This window comes from Pipistrellus kuhlii, unplaced genomic scaffold (assembly GCF_014108245.1).
Source record: "Pipistrellus kuhlii isolate mPipKuh1 unplaced genomic scaffold, mPipKuh1.p scaffold_m20_p_23, whole genome shotgun sequence".
Classification (NCBI taxonomy): Eukaryota; Metazoa; Chordata; class Mammalia; order Chiroptera; family Vespertilionidae; genus Pipistrellus; species Pipistrellus kuhlii.
The window spans coordinates 4,496,156-4,515,732 of NW_023425522.1; the positions used below are offsets into that span (position 1 = coordinate 4,496,156).

A 19,577-nucleotide genomic window follows, 5' to 3' on the forward strand; every position below is an offset into this window, starting at 1 on the left:
AACATGGGCCAGGTGTGTCAGCTGGCAGGCAGGTATGGAGAACATGGGCCAGGCGTGTGAGGGGGCAGGCAGGTGTGGAGAACATGGGCCAGATGTGTCAGGTAGAGGCAGGTGTGGAGAACATGGGCTAGGTGTGTGAGGGGGCAGGCAGGTGTGGAGAACATGGGCCAGGTGTGTCAGGGGCAGGCAGGTGTGGAGAACATGGGCCAGGCGTGTCAGGAGCAGGCAGGTGTGGAGAACATGGGCCAGGTGTGTCAGCTGGATAGCAGTGTGAACATGAGCCAGGAGTGTCAGTGAGCAGGCAGGTGTGGAGAACATGGGCCAGAGCCAGGAAGGGGCTATCAGGCAGCAGTCACACGCCAGCTCTAAGGGGCAACTAGGAAACTGGCATGTGAGGTAGAGCATGGGCAGTGGTGGTACTGGCCAGGTGTGCCTGGAGCAAGGAGTGGAGGCAAAGGGGAGGAGAGTATAACCATCAGGAGGGTAGAGATAGGTGCTAGCGAGGAAGCTTCATTGCTGGTGTCTTTCCTATTCTTGCCTTGGCCTTCAAGAATGCCCTCGGAGTTTGCTCGGGATGCAGCCATCAAGGCATCTGACAACCCTCAGGGCCCTGAGTCCGTCCTGACCAGCGGGCAGGAGCACGGACACCTTGGCCACTCTTGAAGAGGCAGTGGGCCTAGCATAACAAATAGCTCATAACCACAGATAACATGTCTGCCCCTGTCAGAAAAATAGAAGGGATTTCCAAGTTCACTGTCAGTTATTATTTGACATGAATGATCCAAGAAACAAATACCAATATTCTATAAAACAAACAAAAGATAACAAAAACAAGGCATTAAAATACATGACAACCCTCACCCTGAAAATCCTCAGTGGGAGCTGAGGAACGTGCAGAGAGCACTGGTAGCACCTGTTAACATTGGGCCACTCCATGGCTAAAGCAGGAAAGGTCTGGAAAGTTTTAAAAGCTGGTATCACTGCAAAATTCTTTATCCAGAATGGCAACGTTTTTCTGTGATCCAGTGGTCTCAGCCCTAGAAGCAAACCAGCATTACATAGGGGCACTTTAACAAATACCAATGCCTCAAGCCTGGGCCAGACCAACTAATCAAACTGAGGAATGGGGGGAGCAGGCATCGCATTCTTTTTCTAAGCTTGTTCTGACTATCTTTTGTTGCATAACACACTACCCTCAAAACCTGGCTGCTTATTTATCTGGGTCACAACTCCACAGTTCTGGCGAGTCAGACAGGGACAGCTTGTCAGCGCCACACAGAATGAGCTGAGGGTGCTCGAGTTGGCCTAAGACTGAGATGACTCATGCTCAAGGCTGGTGAGTTGCTGGCTGTCAGCTCGGTGCTCGGCATGGGGGGAAGTCCAGGGGCAGGGGAGCTTGTTCTCTCCCAGGGGCTGCTTGGACTCCCACAGCCCAGGCAATATCTACAAGGCTCAGACCGGCTTCAGGAGGCCCAGAGTGTCACTCCTGCCGCATTCTGAAGTTAGTCGGTGAGGCCGGCTCCGAGGAGAAGGGCATGCAGTTAGCCTCAGTATTCAGTGGGAGAAGAATCAGAACACCAGCTGCCTCTTCACCAGGAAGCTGTTGATGTGGCTGCAGGAGAGAGATGAGTGTGGTTGCCGTCTCAAGTACCACCACGTGGGCAAGCAACCAAAATGTATTTTCTCACAGTTCTGGAGACCAGGAGTTCAAAGGCAGGGTCCCCAGGGAATCAAGCATCAGCAGGGCTGGGCTCCTCGCAGTGGCTCATGGGAGAAGCCTTTCCTTGCCCTTCCAGCTGTTGGTGATTGTCTGCATTCATTGGCTTATGGCCCCATCCTCCAATCTCTCTGCCCCATCTTCACATCCCCTCCTCTGTGTGTGTGACCCCTGCACCCACCTATGATACAGGCGGTGGCGCTCAGGGCCCGCCCTGACAATCCAGAGCAGACTCCCTATGTCAAGAACCTCATTGGAATCACATCTGCAAAGACTCTTTCCCTCAACAAGGCAACATTTACAGGTTCCGGGGCTTAGGGCCTGAAGTCTTTGGAGGGACATTGCTGTGCCTCCCTCATCATGAAAATTTATCTGTGAGCCCAGGGCTTGCTGAAGAAAACCAGCATCCTGCGTCATCATCAGTCGGAAAGGCGTTGGGACCAGCCAGGAGCTGGGCGTGGGGATAAACCACTTTGTAGAATGTCTGGGACATAACAGCCATCAGCCCAAAGTGTTATCCAATTTTCTTCCCCAAATTGTCTTTTATCTTTATTTTAAGTATTGATAACAACGTTATTGACTTATAGTTGAATATATTCTTTTTAACCAAAAAATCTCCATAACTTAAACGCTGTCAGTGCTTCCAGGGGTCAGAGTTATTTGGTCTAGTAATAATTAATGTCGTTTTTAAACATTCATTTAAAATCTTGCTTGGCGTTGACTTGTATTGACATAACCTTCAAACACGTGGTATCTACAGAACGTGTGAAGTGCAATTAACAAGTTTTGCTTGAAAAAGTTTGTGTTTGGTTTGGTTTTTGTTGCAAAACTAGGGCTAAGAAGATGGCGGATGAAGAGCATATTCGGCACTGCATGCTTTACGAGTTCCAATTAGGAAGAAAAGCAAGTGAGGCTGCAAAAAACATCTGTAGTGCTCTTGGTCAAGATGCAGTTAGCGCCAGACAATGCCAGCATTGGTTTGAGAAATTTCGCGAGGGAAATTTTTCGTTAGATGACAAGAGTGGTCGAGGCCGTGTGTCCAATTTTGATCAAGAAGCTCTTCAAGCTCTTTTGGTGCAAAATCCTCCAATTACCCAACAAGAGCTTGCGACAACTTTAAATTGTTCACAAAAAACAATTTCCAATCAATTGCATGCACTTGGCAAAGTCCAAAAGTTTGGAAAATGGGTTCCTCATGAGTTGACCGAAAACAACCGTAATCAAAGAGTCACAATTTGCAGTTCGCTCCTCTCTTGTCAAAACCGTTTGCCGTTTTTAGAGCAAATTGTTACCGGAGATGAAAAATGGGTGGTATATGTTAATTTGAAAAGGCGGCCTCAATGGTTGGACAAAAATGAGGCTCCGCAGCCCACGCCAAAACCTGACTTGCATGCGAAAAAAGTGATGTTGTGTGTTTGGTGGAATTTCAAAGCAATTCTTCATTATGAACTTTTACCATCTAACCAAACCATTACAAGTGCAGTGTATAGTGCCCAATTGGAAAGGTTAGCCCAAGCTTTAAGAGAAAAAGAACCTGCGCTGATTTATCGGAAGGGCGTAATTCTTCACCACGATAACGCAGGACCGCATACTGCAAGAATCACTGCTGAAAAACTGTGCCAGTTGGAATGGGAAGTTCTCCCTCAACTTGCATATTGTCCTGATATTGCCCCTTCCGATTACCATTTGTTTCGTTCTTTGCAAAACTTTCTTCTTGGAAAAAAATTTAATAATGAAGAATGCCTCAAAAATGCATTGACCGAATTTTTTGCATCAAAATCACAAAAATGCATTGACCAAATTTTTTGCATCAAATCACAAAATCACAAAATTACAACAGAGGGATTAAAATGCTTCCTGAGCGTTGGGCACAAGTAGTAGAAAACAACAGCAACTATATTGTTGATTAAATTTTGTTGTATTGTTTAAATAAATTCGATTTAAAAAAGTATTAGAAAAAGACATTAATTATTACTAGACCTAATAGTTGGAAGACTTTGAAACATGTCTCAAAGATCTTAAAAGCTCAGAAGTGGGGACAAATGTGGAGGATTCCCTTACCATTGCTAAAACAACACAGATACTCAACTGATTCAAATCCCTTTTCTCTCCCCAAAACATGTGGACACAACTTCAGGTTTCCATTTCTCTCCCAGCTGGTTAGGAACTGCTCATTGACATGCTGGGGCAAGCTGAAACACATGCATGCACCTCAGACAGTAGGGGTGGCCTGCCATCAACTTAGAGTGTGAGTCCAGGTCTAAAGTGCATGAATATCCCTTCTGTGTGCAATAATCTACGCAGCACATCTTCCACACCTAAAGCATATGGCAGCACTCTCAGCTTTCGATCAGAATGTCATGCGGAATGGCACATCACTTACAACGCTCTTGAGCAAGAGAATTTTCTCAGAGATGAGGCATCTGCTTAAAAGTCATCATTCCAGCATTTATGTCTGCCTGCTCTGGGGCCAGCAGACAGAATACCTGAGCTTGCACGGGGACAAGTCTCTCAGTGCCATCTGTGCTTTTCTGGGGTACTGGGAATGGGACGAGGTGTGGCAGACAGACAGGTGCGCACACCTCGGATACACAAAGAGCTGGGAGCAGGTGAGTGCTCCATAACTCAGCCGGGCTGGGAACTGACTCTCCTGGGCATCCCTCAGCAAGCGATGCTGCACAAAGGAACCGAGTTTTATTATTTATTAAAAAAAAAATATATATATATATATATATATATATATATATAATTTATTGATTTAAGAGAGGAAAGAAGAGGGAGGGAGAGACAGAAACATCCATAATGAGTTGCTTTCTGCAAGTCCCCCTACTGGGGATCAAGCCCACAACCCAGGCATGTGCCCTTGACCAGAATCAAACCTGGGACCTTTCAGATCACAGGCTGGAGCTCTATCCACTGTGCAAAACCAGCTATGGCAGTAACCGAGTTTTTTTGTTTGTTTGTTTTGTTTTTAAACATATTTTATTGATTTTTTTACAGAGAGGAAGGGAAAGGGATAGAGAGTTAGAAACATGGATGAGAGAGACACCGATTCAGCTGCTTCTTGCACATCTCCTACTGGGGATGAGCCTGCAACCAAGGAACACGCCCTTGACTGGAATCGAAGCCGAGACCTTTCAGTCTACAGGCCGATGGTCTATTCACGGAGCCAAACTGGTTAGGGCTAGTAACAGAATTTTAAAAACAAATTCCAATGTGCTGGCTAGCCGCACTCTCTCTTCTCTCTCTGTCTCCATTTGCCTGACTCGCTCCCCATGATGCAAAGATCACATTCTAAGCATGCTCTTTTTTTTTATCGATATAGTAAGAAATTCCCTTCTGTTCCCATTAACTTCTAAGATTTCCAGTTTTTCATTCCCTGATAACTATAAAAACAGCCAACAGCAGCACAGAGCAGGCAAACCCTCACTGGCCTCCCAGGTGAAATGTCTGGCCGCTCAGGCACAAGTGGACCTGGCTCTCCTAACCCTCCTCCACCCTCACAGGACGGAGAGGAGGTCCCCAGTGCCACCTCCCACTCGGGTGAGGAGTGGGGTGAGAAGCAGGACTCACAGCCCCCACACTCCTGGGTTGCGACCTTCCCTCTGAAGTCCTGTAGGCACACGTATCCCAAACAAACAGAGCTTCCACTCACCCGCGGTCTGCCTGGGGAGCTGTGGGGCGGCCCGCTTTCTGCCGTAGGAATCTCCGATATTCCTAGGAAGTGCTTTATGCTCCCGTCTGTTCTGCAGCAGCAGTTGCTAAATTTTATTTTACCACAGTCATTATGTATGTGTGTGTATATATATATATATATATATATATATATATATATATATATTTTTTTTTTTTTTTTAACAGAGAGGAAAGGATAGGGATAGAGAGCTAGAAACATCGATGATAGAGAAACATCGGCCAGCTGCCTCCTGCACACCCCCCACTGGGGATGTGCCCACAACTAATGTACATGCCCTTGACCGGAATCGAACCTGGGACCCTTCAGTCCACAGACCAATGCTCCATCCACCGAGCCAAACAGGTTTTGGTTAACACAGTCATTTCTAACTCCTCACCACACTTTACCCAGCAGACTGGCTTGACCAAGCACTGCACCCGTTCCTTCCTGAGGACACCCAAGCTGGCGCCTGCAGCTCGCTGCTCCCCAGGAGGCCACGCACCTTAGCTGCGGCAGCTGATGCTCACCACGAACCAACTGTGCTGGGCATGAGCCAGCTCGTGCCCACTTCACTTGTTATGGGAATCATAGGAGGCAATCACATGTATGTAAGATGATTTGACAGTACAGAGAGAGGGTTGCCGCCCCTATGCCATTCAGCGGAATGCTTTTAGGAGCCTTGTGACAGCTGCATCAGAGTAGTGCAGGTGATAATCATAAAAGACAAGGAAACATCTGAAAACTCTACAAGGGTTTCACACTCGGATGGCTTTAAGTGGTAGGTTTTCTCTTTGTTTAAAGAGACGGAAACGGAACATGTTAGACCAGTGGTCAGCAAACTCGTTAGTCAACACAGCCAAGTATCAACAGCACAACGATTGAAATTTCTTTGGAGAGCCACATTTTTTAAACTTAAACTTCTTCTAACGTCACTTCTTCAAAATACACTTGCCCAAGCCGTGGTAGTTTGTGGAAGAGCCACATCAAGGGGCCAAGAGCCGCATGTGGCTCGCGAGCCACGGTTTGCCGACCACGATGTTAGACGGTGCAAAGGCGCTGTGTAACTTGCAAGCGAGCAGGCTTAACATCAGGTAAACAAACACTTAAGAACTGATGAATTTCAACTCGAAATAAAGAGTTTATATATATTTTTAACTCCCCTTGCTGACCGACTCCCCTTTCTTTTGAGGTGAACTAGTCAGTCGCTGACCACAGCTGTTGGCTCAGGGGCTGCACCTGCCCGGCCCCCGAGCCGACCCGCGCAGCCTGCCCAGCGGCTCGCCCAGGCACGAAGGGAAGCGCCAAGGCTGAGGGTCCGCTCAGGCCACGGTCACCACACGCTGCCAGTGTGTGCAGCCTTCCTGTCGACCCAGCTCTCCGTCACCTCCCAGCCCTCCCTCTCAGCCCCGAGGCGGAGAAAGGGACTCCAGCTCATACCCATCCTTTTTGTAAAACTCCAGCATCATGTTGTCGGTGGCAACGCTGAGGGGCCGGCGGGCCTGCTCGGGCTGGCGCCGGTCGGCGGGGTCCATGTCTGGGGAGGGCATCGAGCTGTAGTTGGCGTTGTGGTTCACGTGGACCGGACTCCCGTAGTTCCCCGTGATGTTGAACTCTATCTCTGCGAGGAAGAAAGAACGGGCCTGTCGCGTGATCCACGGCAGGAGAGTGGGGAGCAGATGGCCTCTCCCTGCTTCACCCTTCGAAGATGCTGTTCCATGGGTCCACGTTAGGCCATCTATTGATATTGGTTCATCTTCATAGAACTCATCATAACAGTAATATGATAACTCACCTATTATATTTAACAAAGCAATTTCTATTTGTGATTAAAGACAAACTTAATGAAATGGGAACAGAGGCATACTTCCTGCAAAAGACAAGATCAGCTACGCAACCCTCGTGGTGGAGAAGGTCTTAATCAGATCAGCAAAGAGCCAGCTCCCTCACCACTGCCATCTAACACCCCTGGGGGGCGCTGGCCTATGGCATCAGCCGGGACAAGGAAAGAAGGGGCGGTATTATGGCTTGTCAATGAGAATGTCTTTCTGGAAAACTAAAGAGAGAACTGGAGAAGGGTTAGAATTGGAGATTTCACTTGGGCCACTCAGGCTGTTCACTGCGGGAGGACACAGGAGTGCTCACTCCTCCTTTCCTGGCCATCTTCCGTGTACCCACAGTAGTAACGCATGGCTCATCACAGACCCCGCCATGTTCATCATGCCATCAGCTCCTTTCTCCTGCACTGCAGTAGCCTCACCCTCGCCCAGCTTTTTATGTAACTAACAGAGCTCTTATGAGATGAACAGTTAGGAGTTCTCACGGTCAAAACACATGATACAAAACAGACACTCAAACTTCTGAAGTGCTAGATCAGCACTCACCGATCACCGCTGATAGAGCGCAGATATGTTAGCATAAAATGCCTTTAAACGGTACTAACCATAAGGTAGGACAGCCTTTTCTAAAGGGGACACAGCTTAGTGCAGCAACTGCTGTGTCTTCAGAGCCGTCAGCTGAGAGCCGCGGACGCGAGGGTCCCATGCTGAGTACGGTGAGGAAAGCCCGCCGCGGGCAGCTGCCTTCAGAGTCAGACTTCGAACCAGGTTCCCAAGAGAACCTGACCACCTCACTGAGGAGCGCTCGGAGGACAGCGCTGAGAACAAAGGGCGGCACCCAGGTGGTCCCCTCCCTCTGCTCTCAGCCTCCCGGTCCCCGGAAGCAGCGGGCCTCTTTCCTGTCTGCACCAGCACTGCAGGACCCACAGGCATAAGGAAACCATGGTGCGGACGCTGGACCAGTAAGACCCATGGTCATGGCTGGTCAGGCCGTGGACACCTTCAGGCCAGAGAGTAGGAACGTGGCGTGACTCCACCCTGTACCTGAGTGTGTGTGTGTGTGTGTGTGCATGTGTGTGTGCATGTGTGTAAGGGGATTAAAAACATAGCACAAACAGAACAAGCACACACCTCTGGGCAGTGACACTTATTTCAAAGGTTCAGAACTCGCAGCAACACTCTGCTCTTCCCCGGCCACCCCTCCCCCACGGGACGCCCCACGTACCCCCGGGGAAGAACCAGTCCGCATGCTGGATGATGGGTTCGATGATCCCGACAATCTGCAGCGACACCGTGGTCATCATCTCCGTGATGTTCCTGCAGGCACAGAGCAGAGGAGGGCGGTCACACCTGAGGCCCGGCCCACAGGTGAGGGGCCCTGGCCCAGGAGCCTGCAGACCTCGGTCAGAGAGCAGCTTTCTCTTGGGAAGAAGAAAGGGTTCCCCTGTCTGGACCCCTTTCCCCAGCGCAGGATACAGACACCCATGGAAGTCCTCCGTACAGGAGACGAGTGAGGACATGAGTAAGGAAATGAGCGAGTAAGCTGCACACATCAGCAGGTAGGAGGCCCCTTTCAACGTGAGGTGGGATCCCCATAACTGCCAGTCTCCTCTCCCAGCTCCGTGCTCTTCTCTGAGACCCCTCGGTCCCTCTGGGCTCTGACACTGGATGCGTGCTCTTCAGAGCCAAGAAAGCTGGGGAGAGCTTGCCTCACCTACTCCACCAGGCCCCTGCCCTCTCACCCCAACACCACCTTGGTTTAGCTCAGAGGGACTCTCCTGGCAGACCTGCAGCTCTGAGAGGACCAATGGGAAGATCTGCAGAATCCTGGGCCTCCTCCTGAGCCTACACAGGGGGAGGCCAGGAAGGAAATCTGCCTTGAGAAATAAGGAGTCTGGTGAGGGATTCAGGGAAGGCCCTGGCCCTGCAGCCCGAGGCCCACGAATGCCCACAGTCCCTGTACTCACCCTTCCGCTTGCGGCCACAGGAGGTTGGGTCCTAACACAATTGCTATGTTACTGGGAGTCATCTTGTTTACATCTTGATATTCTGACAGCTTCGATAAAAATTTGATCAAGTATCTGAAAGGAAATAGGAAGAGCCCATTGTAACTAAGAGTTCACCACCTGCACGTTCCCTCAGCACTGGGTCAAGACTTCTCTCACATAGCACAGCCTACTGACAAGGAGGCGCGTACATTCTGCAATACGATGCAGACATATCATGCACCAAGACATGGGGATGCTCCACAAATAGGCGGACTCAGACATCACTGTTATATGTCAACATCCTTCCTCTGGACTCAGTATAAAATGGCCTAAAGCTCCATCTTCATTTCAAATCTCTGTCACCTGCCATCCTCCCTGTGGGCAGGGGAGAAACAAAGTGTCCAGGGATCATCGGTGGGGCATTTATAGGCCTGCAGTGTATCCCTGAACCCTTTGGAGCCCCTCAGTGGGGCTTTCTGGAGAAAGCAATGAAGAAAAAGTTAAAGACTCAGCATACGACCCAGCAATTCCACTCCTAGGGATATGCCCGAGAGAAGCAGGCCCACCAGACTTGCAGCATTACTCAGCAGAGTCAGATGTGGGATATATGGATACATAAAATGTGGTCTCTCCATACAATGAAATATTGTCTATAATAATAAAAGCGTAATATGCTAATTAGGCCAGATGACCTTCTGGAAGAAGCCAGGACTGCGGGGGAAGCCCAGGTCCCGGGTGCCAGAGGGAAGCCCGTACCAGCAGCAAGTTGGCAGCCAGGGGAAGGCACACCTATTCTTGCACAAATTTCATGCATCGGGCCTCTAGTTCAGCTGTAAAAAGGAATGAAGCTCTGACACATGCCACCACATGAATGAACCTTGAAAACATCATGCTGAGAAAGGAAAGGTCACATGTTGCATGATTCCATTTACATGGTCTATCCAGCACAGGCAGATCCACAGACTGGGGGTAGGAGGGAGAGGGAAGAAGCAGCTTTGGGGCTGCCAGGGCTGGGCTGGGGACAGGAGGAGTGACTGCTAATGGGAATGGGGCTTCTTTTTGAGGTGATGAAAATGTTTAAAATTAGATGCGGTGATAGTTATACAAACCCCCCACAAAACTGTATGCTTTAAAAGGTATAATGATATGTAAATTATATCTCAATAAAGGTATAAAAAAAGCAGTAAGGAAGCTATTTATAAATGAAGCACAAAAAAATAGCTCTGGCAAATCATACCCGAAGTCTGCCAGGCTCTGCCAAGTACCCTGAGGGTCCATTTTCTCCGGGACTCTCAGGTACTCTCAGTTCCTGAGGCCCTTTGCTCCTGGCAGCCTGGCAGGAACCGCGGACTCCGCTGTCCCTGTCTCAGCCTCTCCTGACCACATCTCACTCCAAGAGGCCACACCCTGGACCAGAACACAGCCCAGCTGGGAGCAGCCAGCCCACAGCTGCTGGCGGCCGAGGCTGTGGTCAGCAATACTCAATGTGTTATACCAATCTGATTCTCCCTTTTGTTGTTTTGTTTTGTTTTGTTTTGTTTTATAATAGTGGTAAAATATATGAGTCACCATTTAACTATATTTAAGTATGTAATTCAGTGGCAGTAAGCACTTTCAAACTTTCAGGAACCTGTCACCACTCTCCAACTCCAGAACTTTCCAACATCCTAAACTAGAACTCTGCACCATTAAACACCCTCCCATTCTCCTCCCCTCCAGCTGCTGGAGTTCTCCAGCCTACTTTGGTCTAGGGTGTGACCATTCTAGGTGCCTCCTATGAGTGACTCATGCAGTATTTGTTCTTTTGTGTTTGGCTTTTTTCACTTAGCACCATGTCCTCAAGGTTCATCCACATTGTAGCATGTGTCAGAATTTCCTCCCCTTTTAAGGCTGAACATTGCATTGCATGTGCATTTTGTTGGCCCATTTATCCCCCGAGGGGCATGTAGCTAGTTTCCACCTCTTGGCTGTTGTGAATAATGGGGCTCTGAACCGGGGCGTTCAGAGCAAGTCTTTGCTTTCTAATCTATTGTCTACACAGCCAGATGTAGAATTCCTGTGTCAAGTGGTAATTCTAGGTTGAATTTTTTGAGGATCTGCCTTACCTCACTATTGGGATTTTTTTTTCCCCCCCAGGGAAACAGAAATAATCAGGCAGATGGCGGCAGGAGCTGAAGTTAAAAAGTTGTATCTAAACGGTGAGAAGAGGCATGGGGCCAGGAGCAGTGCTGGCAGGGCAAAGTGATGAGGAAGCAAAAGTGTGAAGGAGCAGAAGCCAAGAGGAAGAGATCTGCGTGGCAGCAGGAAGTAAGATCTCGGGTGGTCACAAGAAAAGTGAGATGGACGCGTTTAAAATAGCTGGTGAAGGTTGGAGTGCTGGAGTGTGTCCTCCCAGCCTCTCCTCTTCCTGCAGGCCAGCTCAGGACATACCTGCCCACTGCAGCTCCAGGTGTGCTCAGCTTCTCTCGGGTGTCCACGAACACCCATCTTTGGAATAAATCCCCAATACCTTGAAATAGCTTGCATTAATCTTTGCTCTGTGCAAATCAAAGAACTTAACTACATTAGCCAGTGGCTAATTAAGCAACCTCCTAAGTCTGTTTACTCATCTGAAAAATGAAAACGAACAACTTCACAGGGTGGGTGGAGGCTGGGCAGAGACCATGCATGCTGACGCTTTCAGTGCATGCTAGTGACCACAACCTCTGACCGGGAAACTGTGTCCGGGGCTTGAATAACTGACCCAGTGACTCCAGAGCCCACTCACCGGATGTTGCTGTGATTGGCCTTGGGCAATTTTTCACAAGCATTCCACAGAGCCTGAAGCCTCTTTTCTTGCTCCTGGATGCTAGGGAATGAATAGGAAAAGCCACTGGTTGAGCATGACTTACGGCAGTCTCCCTGGCAGCCACATCAACAGGTCACCTTAATATTTGAGAATAAGGAGCCAACCACGTGCCTGACAGTGTCAGCAAGCTATGACTACTCACATGTTTGGTTACTATTACCTCCTCTCTCTGTTCTCTTTCTGCCTCATTCTGTGCTGTCTTAACAAAACTCCCTCTGCCCACGTCCCATGTCCAGGGGAATGTGTGCCAGGCAGCAGTGGGGGCAGGAGGGCAGAGGCCAGACACCTGAGCTCTGCAGTAGGCAGGGCCTGGTGTTGTCAGGAAGGCGATTCTGGCACAGAAACCAGGGCACTTGGCACCCAGCAGCACCCACACACCCTCCCGGGGCCGGAAGAAGTCCTTACTTTTCCTGGTTCCAAGACACTGAGCTCTGAGGCTTAGGATCCTTCCTAGCTCCTGTTTCCTGTGAGACCCACCTCTACAAGTGAGGGGGGAGGGCTGTCTCTCAGACCCTGAAGCAAAGGTGTCCTCCCCTTCTCTGGCTTCGTATCACCAAGGTGACACAGATGGCAGTAAGAGGGTCAGCTTCCACCAAAGACACACTCTCCCTCTCCTCCACCCCGGGGCACGGGGAAATTCAGCCACATCCACACCGTGGTGGCAGCTTACTGTTCAGTTCATCGAATATTATTCAATGACATTCAGTGAGTCCCTTCTGAATAAGAGAATTTAATGACGCATGGAAATGAGGAATCTGATCTATCCAGACGTAACTCAGAGATGGGTAATTCGCATGCACAAGGGTTTCTCCACTATACGGAAAGATTTGCTTGAAGGGTTTCTTTATTATAAGCCCTCTGACATTGAATAGAAATGCTCTTAGGATTACACTTTTATGTACTTTTCATGCAAATCTACATCAAGGCCTGCATGGTTCGGAAGGCCTTGTGCTCAGAAAAACAAAGGGAACACCAGCTGGCGAGACCCCAGCTCTGAGCCCTTGACTAGCGCCTGGGTCCGGAGGGGTGGGAGGTGGGGGTCACCCACATGCGAAGTGCCCAGAGGCCCTCCTACAGATCCTGACCACGGTGCAGCCAGAGGGAGAGGGAAACACTCTCCAAATGGAATCTCTGCCGGGAACCTAACATGTAAGAAACGGAAAGGTACCAGCTCCTGTCCCTTTGACCAAAGGCTAGCAGAGCGGGTTTGCTGCTGGGCAGCCTAGCTCCTCCCTCCTGTGACTATGTGCCCAGGATTTAATCTGTGAACCTCCCGTCCCTTACGGTACATGGATTAGTAAGAGAACTTTCTCATCTCTTAGTTATGTGGCCTGTAGAGTTGTGTCCTTTGAGTTACAAGCCACTCTGCACTACCCTGACGATCCCTAAGTGTGAGGCGTTTAAAGGAGAATCGTACAGAGTTCTCATCTCTCGGTAAATGTCAGGCTCTGCAGCCACCGTGGCTGCTGCCTCCGCTTGCGCCTCCAGCAGCTGAGTGCCTCCTGGGGCCCCAAACCCCATTCTCGGTCCTGCTCCTCAGGCCTTTCTAAGGTGAAAGGCAGAGGCTGCGAAGACCTTTCATTCAATAAAAATCGGCAAACACACAGTGAGCACTTCCTGCACGTCAGGCTCGGTCCTGAGGGCGGGAGGCAGTGGTCAGCCAGGAGGTCCTTGCTCTCAAAGCTTACGAGGTCACTGGCTACACACACACACAGCCTGAGCCAGGCAGTCAGTTCCTGGGACAACGAGCTCAGACGGGACTTATGGTGACTGCTGGCTGCTTTACTTTGGGGTTGTCAGACAGGCCTTTCGGAGGTCACATTTAAGGGGAGGCCCTGGGGCAAAGGCTTCGGGACACCTGCGTCACAGGGAGCGGCCAGTGCGAAGGAGAGGCGTGTCTGTCCTGTGGAAGGAGCCCTATGACTGCAGCCTCAGTCCTGGCATCCTAGACTCCAGCGTGGAAGCACTTAACTTATGTAGCTTGCAAAGTCGTGTCCTCTGAGGTACAGGCCACGCTGCACTGTCCTGCGATCCCTAACCACTCTTTCCGCAGCTCCCTGGCTCCACCTCCACCTCCTGGCTGCCCCATCCCCACAGAGCAGGCGGCGTTCCTGTTAGTTAGGGTTAGTGTGGCTCATTCGTGAGACTCCGCTTCATCTGAGGTCAATGGTCATCAACCCAACAGCCTTGGGAGTTTTTAAACAAGGAGCCCAACCAATGAAATCAGAATCTCGGGGCGGGGGGGGGGGGGGGGGGGGGGGGTGCAGGCATCTGGATCTTTTTAAAGCTTCCCAGGAACCTAATGTACACAGAGGGCTGGAAATGTCAGTTCCAGACAAAATTGTTCTCTTTGGAGAGTGTGAGCATGTTACCATCTTTAAGGCAGGACAGCCCTTACTTTTCACTGGTTCCCAGGCACTGAGCTCTGAGGCTTCAGGATCCTTCCTATTTCCTGTGAGACCCACCTTCACAAATGAGGTGGGAGGAGTGTCCTCAGACCCTGAAGCTCAGGCATCCTCCCTTTCTCTAGCTTTGCATCACCAAGCCCCTTAGACATCAAGTAAAAGAGAATTCTCATCAGAGGACATGTTCTCACTCTCCTTCACCCCAGGACCACAGTGCTGCTCTAGATCCTCACCCAGGGCCACAGTGCTGTTCTAGATCCTCACCCAGGACCACAGTGCTGCTCTACATCCTCACCCAGGACCACAGTGCTGCTCTACATCCTCACCCAGGACCACAGTGTCGTTCTAGATCCTCACCCGGGACCACAGTGCTGCTCTAGATCCTCACCCAGGACCACAGTGCTGTTCTAGATCCTCACCTGGGACCACAGTGTTCTAGATCCTCACCCAGGGCCACAGTGCTGTTCTAGATCCTCACCCAGGACCACAGTGTCGTTCTAGATCCTCACCCAGGACCACAGTGCTGCTCTAGATCCTCACCCAGGACCACAGTGCTGCTCTAGATCCTCACCCAGGACCACAGTGCTGCTCTAGATCCTCACCCAGGACCACAGTGCTGCTCTAGATCCTCACCCAGGACCACAGTGCTGCTCTAGATCCTCACCTGCTGCTCTAGATCCTCACCCAGGACCACAGTGCTGTTCTAGATCCTCACCCAGGATCACAGTGCTGCTCTAGATCCTCACCCAGGACCACAGTGCTGCTCTAGATCCTCACCCAGGATCACAGTGCTGCTCTAGATCCTCACCCAGGACCACAGTGCTGCTCTAGATCCTCACCCAGGACCACAGTGCTGCTCTGGATCCTCACCCAGGACCACAGTGTCGTTCTAGATCCTCACCCGGGACCACAGTGCTGCTCTAGATCCTCACCCAGGACCACAGTGCTGCTCTGGATCCTCACCCAGGACCACAGTGATGCTCTAGTCTAGATCCTCACCCGGGACCACAGTGATGATTTATTATAGATCCTCACCCGGGACCACAGTGCCGCTTTAGATCCTCACCCAGGACCACAGTGCTGCTCTAGATCCTCACCCAGGACCACAGTGCTGTTCTAGAGAGGCCTCAATGGTCCTGGCTAACCACCTGGGTTCTGGAACCAGATCGTCATTCAGCCATTTATTAGACAGCAAGTAACCTGCCATCACATACTTTCTCCTTGACTCAACTTCCTCATCTGGAAATTGAGAGAAACAGTACAACCCACTTCATAATATGGAATTAGATGAATTAAAAACATATAATGAGCTTAGAACAAGGCGAAGTCTCTAAAAAATCACTCAGCAAATAGTATCCCCTATAATTATTACTACCATCACGGAACCCCACACCTCTCCACAATGAGAAACAAGAACAACATACGTTCAGGCAGCCTGTGAGAGTGCTTGACCTCCGTGACGTCACGGAAACAAACAGTGGAGCACCTTCGTCTACCTCAACACACATCAGCCAGGCTTCACTTCAGGTCCGCGGGATCTTCCTCCAGCCCGGTTCTTACGGAGCAGGTGCACAATCCTGTGCTCTTTCTGGCACAACGATGGCTGCTCCTTACAACTACCTCCCACGCTAGAGACCTCCAGAAATCACGTCTTTTCCCAGGCACCGTGCTGAGTCCTGCTCTCATAAAACATTCTCCCCCAATTTTTTTCCCCTGCACGTCTCTACTGCCTCCTCTGCTGGCAGTCCTCCTGGCTCCTCACCAGCCATGCCTTTTACTCACAAAAACCCAGTCCTCCAAATAACAGCATTTACTGCGGTAGCTCTTCCCATGGCCGATGCTAGCGCATGTGCCACATGAGGAGGGCAACTGGCTGTGGCTTCGCCTGCTCTTTGTATTTCTTCTCTTCACAACACGACTGGAGCCTCAGGTGCTGTCCTGTCCCCTCCCGCTGGGCCCTCCCTCGAGCTCATCTTCCGGAGGGTGGAATGTGTTCTTGCCCTGATGTTGTGTGTTTATAGTGGTTATTGTTTTAATCTATCAAAAAGACACTTTAAGGACCCTTGTGACCACTCCTTTGTCCTTCTCTCCAGAGGGAATACCTACCTCTGACTGGGTGAGTCTTCCAGAACCTTCTTTCATGCATTTACACATACAAAGACCCACTTCCTAGAACAGTGTTGTTTTGAGTGCTTTTCTTCTTTTTACAACAATGGAGTATCATAACCGCTCGTTAACTTGCTTGATTTCACTCAATAATAAATCTTCGTGCCTTTTCATAATAGCATGAATAGTTCTATGTTTTGACTACTGTAGAGTATGTCACCATGTAGATATACAACAGCTTATTCAGCCACTCCCCACACCCTACCAATGAGCATTTATTTAGTAACTTTTAGGCTTTTGCTATTTCAGCAAATGCTGCAATCCATGATCCTGCATATGCCTCTAAGGGCACCTGTACAAGCATGGCAGGTGTTTCTGCATGATAGATACTGAGAAAGGAGCTGCCGGACCAGAGGCTACATGCTTTCATAATTTCAACAAAAAGTTCCAACCCACAAGCCACTCCAAAATGTGGTGTACTCACTTGGAAGCCTGAATCCACTCATCATAGAGTTCAAAGGTCATAAGAGGTTCTGGCAATTCTCGGAGGTAAGATTTCAAAGCTCCTGGACATGAATACAATATTGGCCATGAGCCACTTTGAACGGCAGAGACAAGCATCACCAGTAGGCATCACCCACAGAGGTTACAACTAGAACGGCTCCCTGACCCAGACAGCATCCCACCGGTGGCTTCCTGCAGGAGTGGACCCATGGCCCTGGCAAGGCAATGGGGACTGGGCTGGCGAGGGCATTGGCCTCCTGGCCTCTAATTCCCACCACTCTCTCATCGTCTGCTGGCACACAGGGAAACCTTCCCTCAAGGGGTCATAGCAACCAGGCCCAACACTGGCCCTCCTGGACATATCTAGTGTGTCAGGAAGCCACGGGCTCCAGTGTCTGTGACACGTGGTCACACACCCTCCATGCTCTCTCTTCCCTCTACAGTAGGGTTGTCGAACTCAATCAGAGAAGGGGCCAAAATCTAAAATCCAGCCTAAAACGCGGGCCGAATGGTTTACTGAACAGTCATAAACTGTCATTGTGATGGAAACGCAGCAGAGTGCAGTGATGACAGCGCGGTGCGGGCCACATTGCAAGGCCTGGCGGGACGGATTTGGCCCACGGGCCTTGTGTTTGACACATGTGCTCTACAGCATGAAGGAGCACCTTGCCCAGGGGCTGTGGGCACCCACCTGCGATCGCGTGGGGGTCTGCTGAGTACTCCTGCACGTCCACCACACAGCAGTCCAGGGCGGCTTTCAGCTTCTTCAGCTTGGAGGCGGAGGGAGCCACTCGGAAGAGTCCCTGCCAAGAGACCACAGGTCAGTGGGCAGCCCTGAAACTCGGGCACAGAAGCAAAACCTACAGACAGCACATCTGCCCACTCCCCTGGGTGCGTTTCCCAGCACCACTGTCAACACCATGGCCGCTGTTTCCTAAATGTTCCTGCCAAGCAGGGCTGGGGCCTGGCCCACTGTCCTGTCTCCGGGGCCTACTATGGGTGATGCACCGTTCTGTCTCAGTATTTGTTGAAAAAAAGAAGCTTGGGCATCCAGATGTTGCTCACTGAGTATGATGTTGATGTTGGCTGTATGTTTGTTATATATGGTCTTCATCATGTTGAGGTGTGTGCCCTCTATTTCCTGAGATTTATTTTTTAATAAAAAATTGCTATTGGATTTTGTCAAATGCTTTTTCTGCATTTATTGATATTATCATGTGATTTTTGTCTCTCAATTTGTTTATGTGATGTATCACATTTATTGATTTGCAAATATTGTACCAGCCTTGCATCCCTGGGATAAATCCCACTTGGTCATGGTATACTAGTATGATCTTTCTAACAAATTGCTGGATCCAATTTGTTAATATCTTGTTGAACACTGTAACATCTAAGTTCATCAGGGATATTGACTTGTAATTCCCTTTCTTTGTAGTGTCTTTATTTGCTTTTGGAATTAGAATAATGCTGGCCTCATAAAAAGAGCTGGGAAATGTTCCTTTCTCTTTGAATAGTTGGGGAGTATAGATGTTAGTTCTTCTTTGAATGTTTGGTGAAACTCCCATATGAAGCCATCCAGACTTGGGCTTTTGTTTGCTGAGAGTTTTTGGATTACTGCTTCTATTTCATCGGTTGTTATTGGCCTATTCAGGTTTTCTGATTCCTTCTGATTTAGTTTTGGGAGATTGTATTTTTCTAGGGATTTGTCCATTTCATTCACATTGTCCAGTTTGTTATCATATAGCTGTTCATAGTACTTTCTTATAATCCTTTATATTTCTATGGTGTTGGGAGTTACTTCTCCACTTTCATTTCTGATTTTATTTATTTGAGTCCTCTCTTTCTTTCTTGATGAATCTGGCTAACAATTCATCAATCTTGTTTACCTTTTCAAAGAACTAGCTCTTGGTTTCATTAATTTTTTGTATTGTTTTTTAAGTCTTTATGTCATTTATTTCTGTTCTAATCTTTATTATTTCCTTTCTTCTATTTACTCTGGGCTTTTCTTGTTGTTCTCTTTCTAGTTCTTTAAGTTGTAGGGTTAATTTTTCTTGTTTTTGAGGTAAGCCTATGGTGCTATGAATTATAGGCCTTCCTTTTCAAGAGTGCTTTTGCTGTGTCCCAGTGATTTGGGGATGTTATGTGTTCATTTTAATTTGTTTTCAGCAAGGTTTTCATTTGTTTCTTGATTTCATTGGTAACCCATTCATCCTATATAGTAAAAGCCTAATATGCATATTGTTCCCTCAACTGAGAGTTTGACCAGGAGTTTGACAGCTCTCTATGATGTGCACTGACTACCAGGGGGTGGCATGGAACATGATAGGCGTTGGCGACATGGCACTGGCAGCAGGCAGCAGTGGAGGTGCTACTGGCTCCAATGGGCTCCAATGAGAGCAGTAATGCATTGGGATAGTGGAGCAGGTGAGCGGGTGGCACCAGGCCAGATGGAAGCCTGTAGACAGCGACCAGCAGTGGGGGTCGGGGACACTGCCCAT

The 19,577-nt window shown here is 49.3% G+C and overlaps 1 protein-coding gene across 5 annotated transcripts in view; it reads right to left on the reverse strand.

Moving 5' to 3' along the window:
• ARHGAP44 (Rho GTPase activating protein 44) overlaps positions 1-19,577 on the reverse strand; it is a 156,906-nt gene that overhangs the window by 15,627 nt on the left and 121,702 nt on the right. For 4 of the 5 annotated variants that reach the window (XM_036451905.2, XM_036451906.2, XM_036451909.1 and 1 more), the window contains 6 exons: positions 17,771-17,882; positions 17,060-17,141; positions 11,984-12,064; positions 9,196-9,309; positions 8,454-8,545; positions 6,831-7,011 (listed from right to left, as the gene is read on the reverse strand). In XM_036451905.2, coding sequence (XP_036307798.1) covers positions 6,831-7,011; positions 8,454-8,545; positions 9,196-9,309; positions 11,984-12,064; positions 17,060-17,141; positions 17,771-17,882 — 662 coding nt within the window. The remainder of the gene's footprint in view (positions 1-6,830; positions 7,012-8,453; positions 8,546-9,195; positions 9,310-11,983; positions 12,065-17,059; positions 17,142-17,770; positions 17,883-19,577) is intronic. The other variant, XM_036451907.1, reaches the window with a different exon arrangement.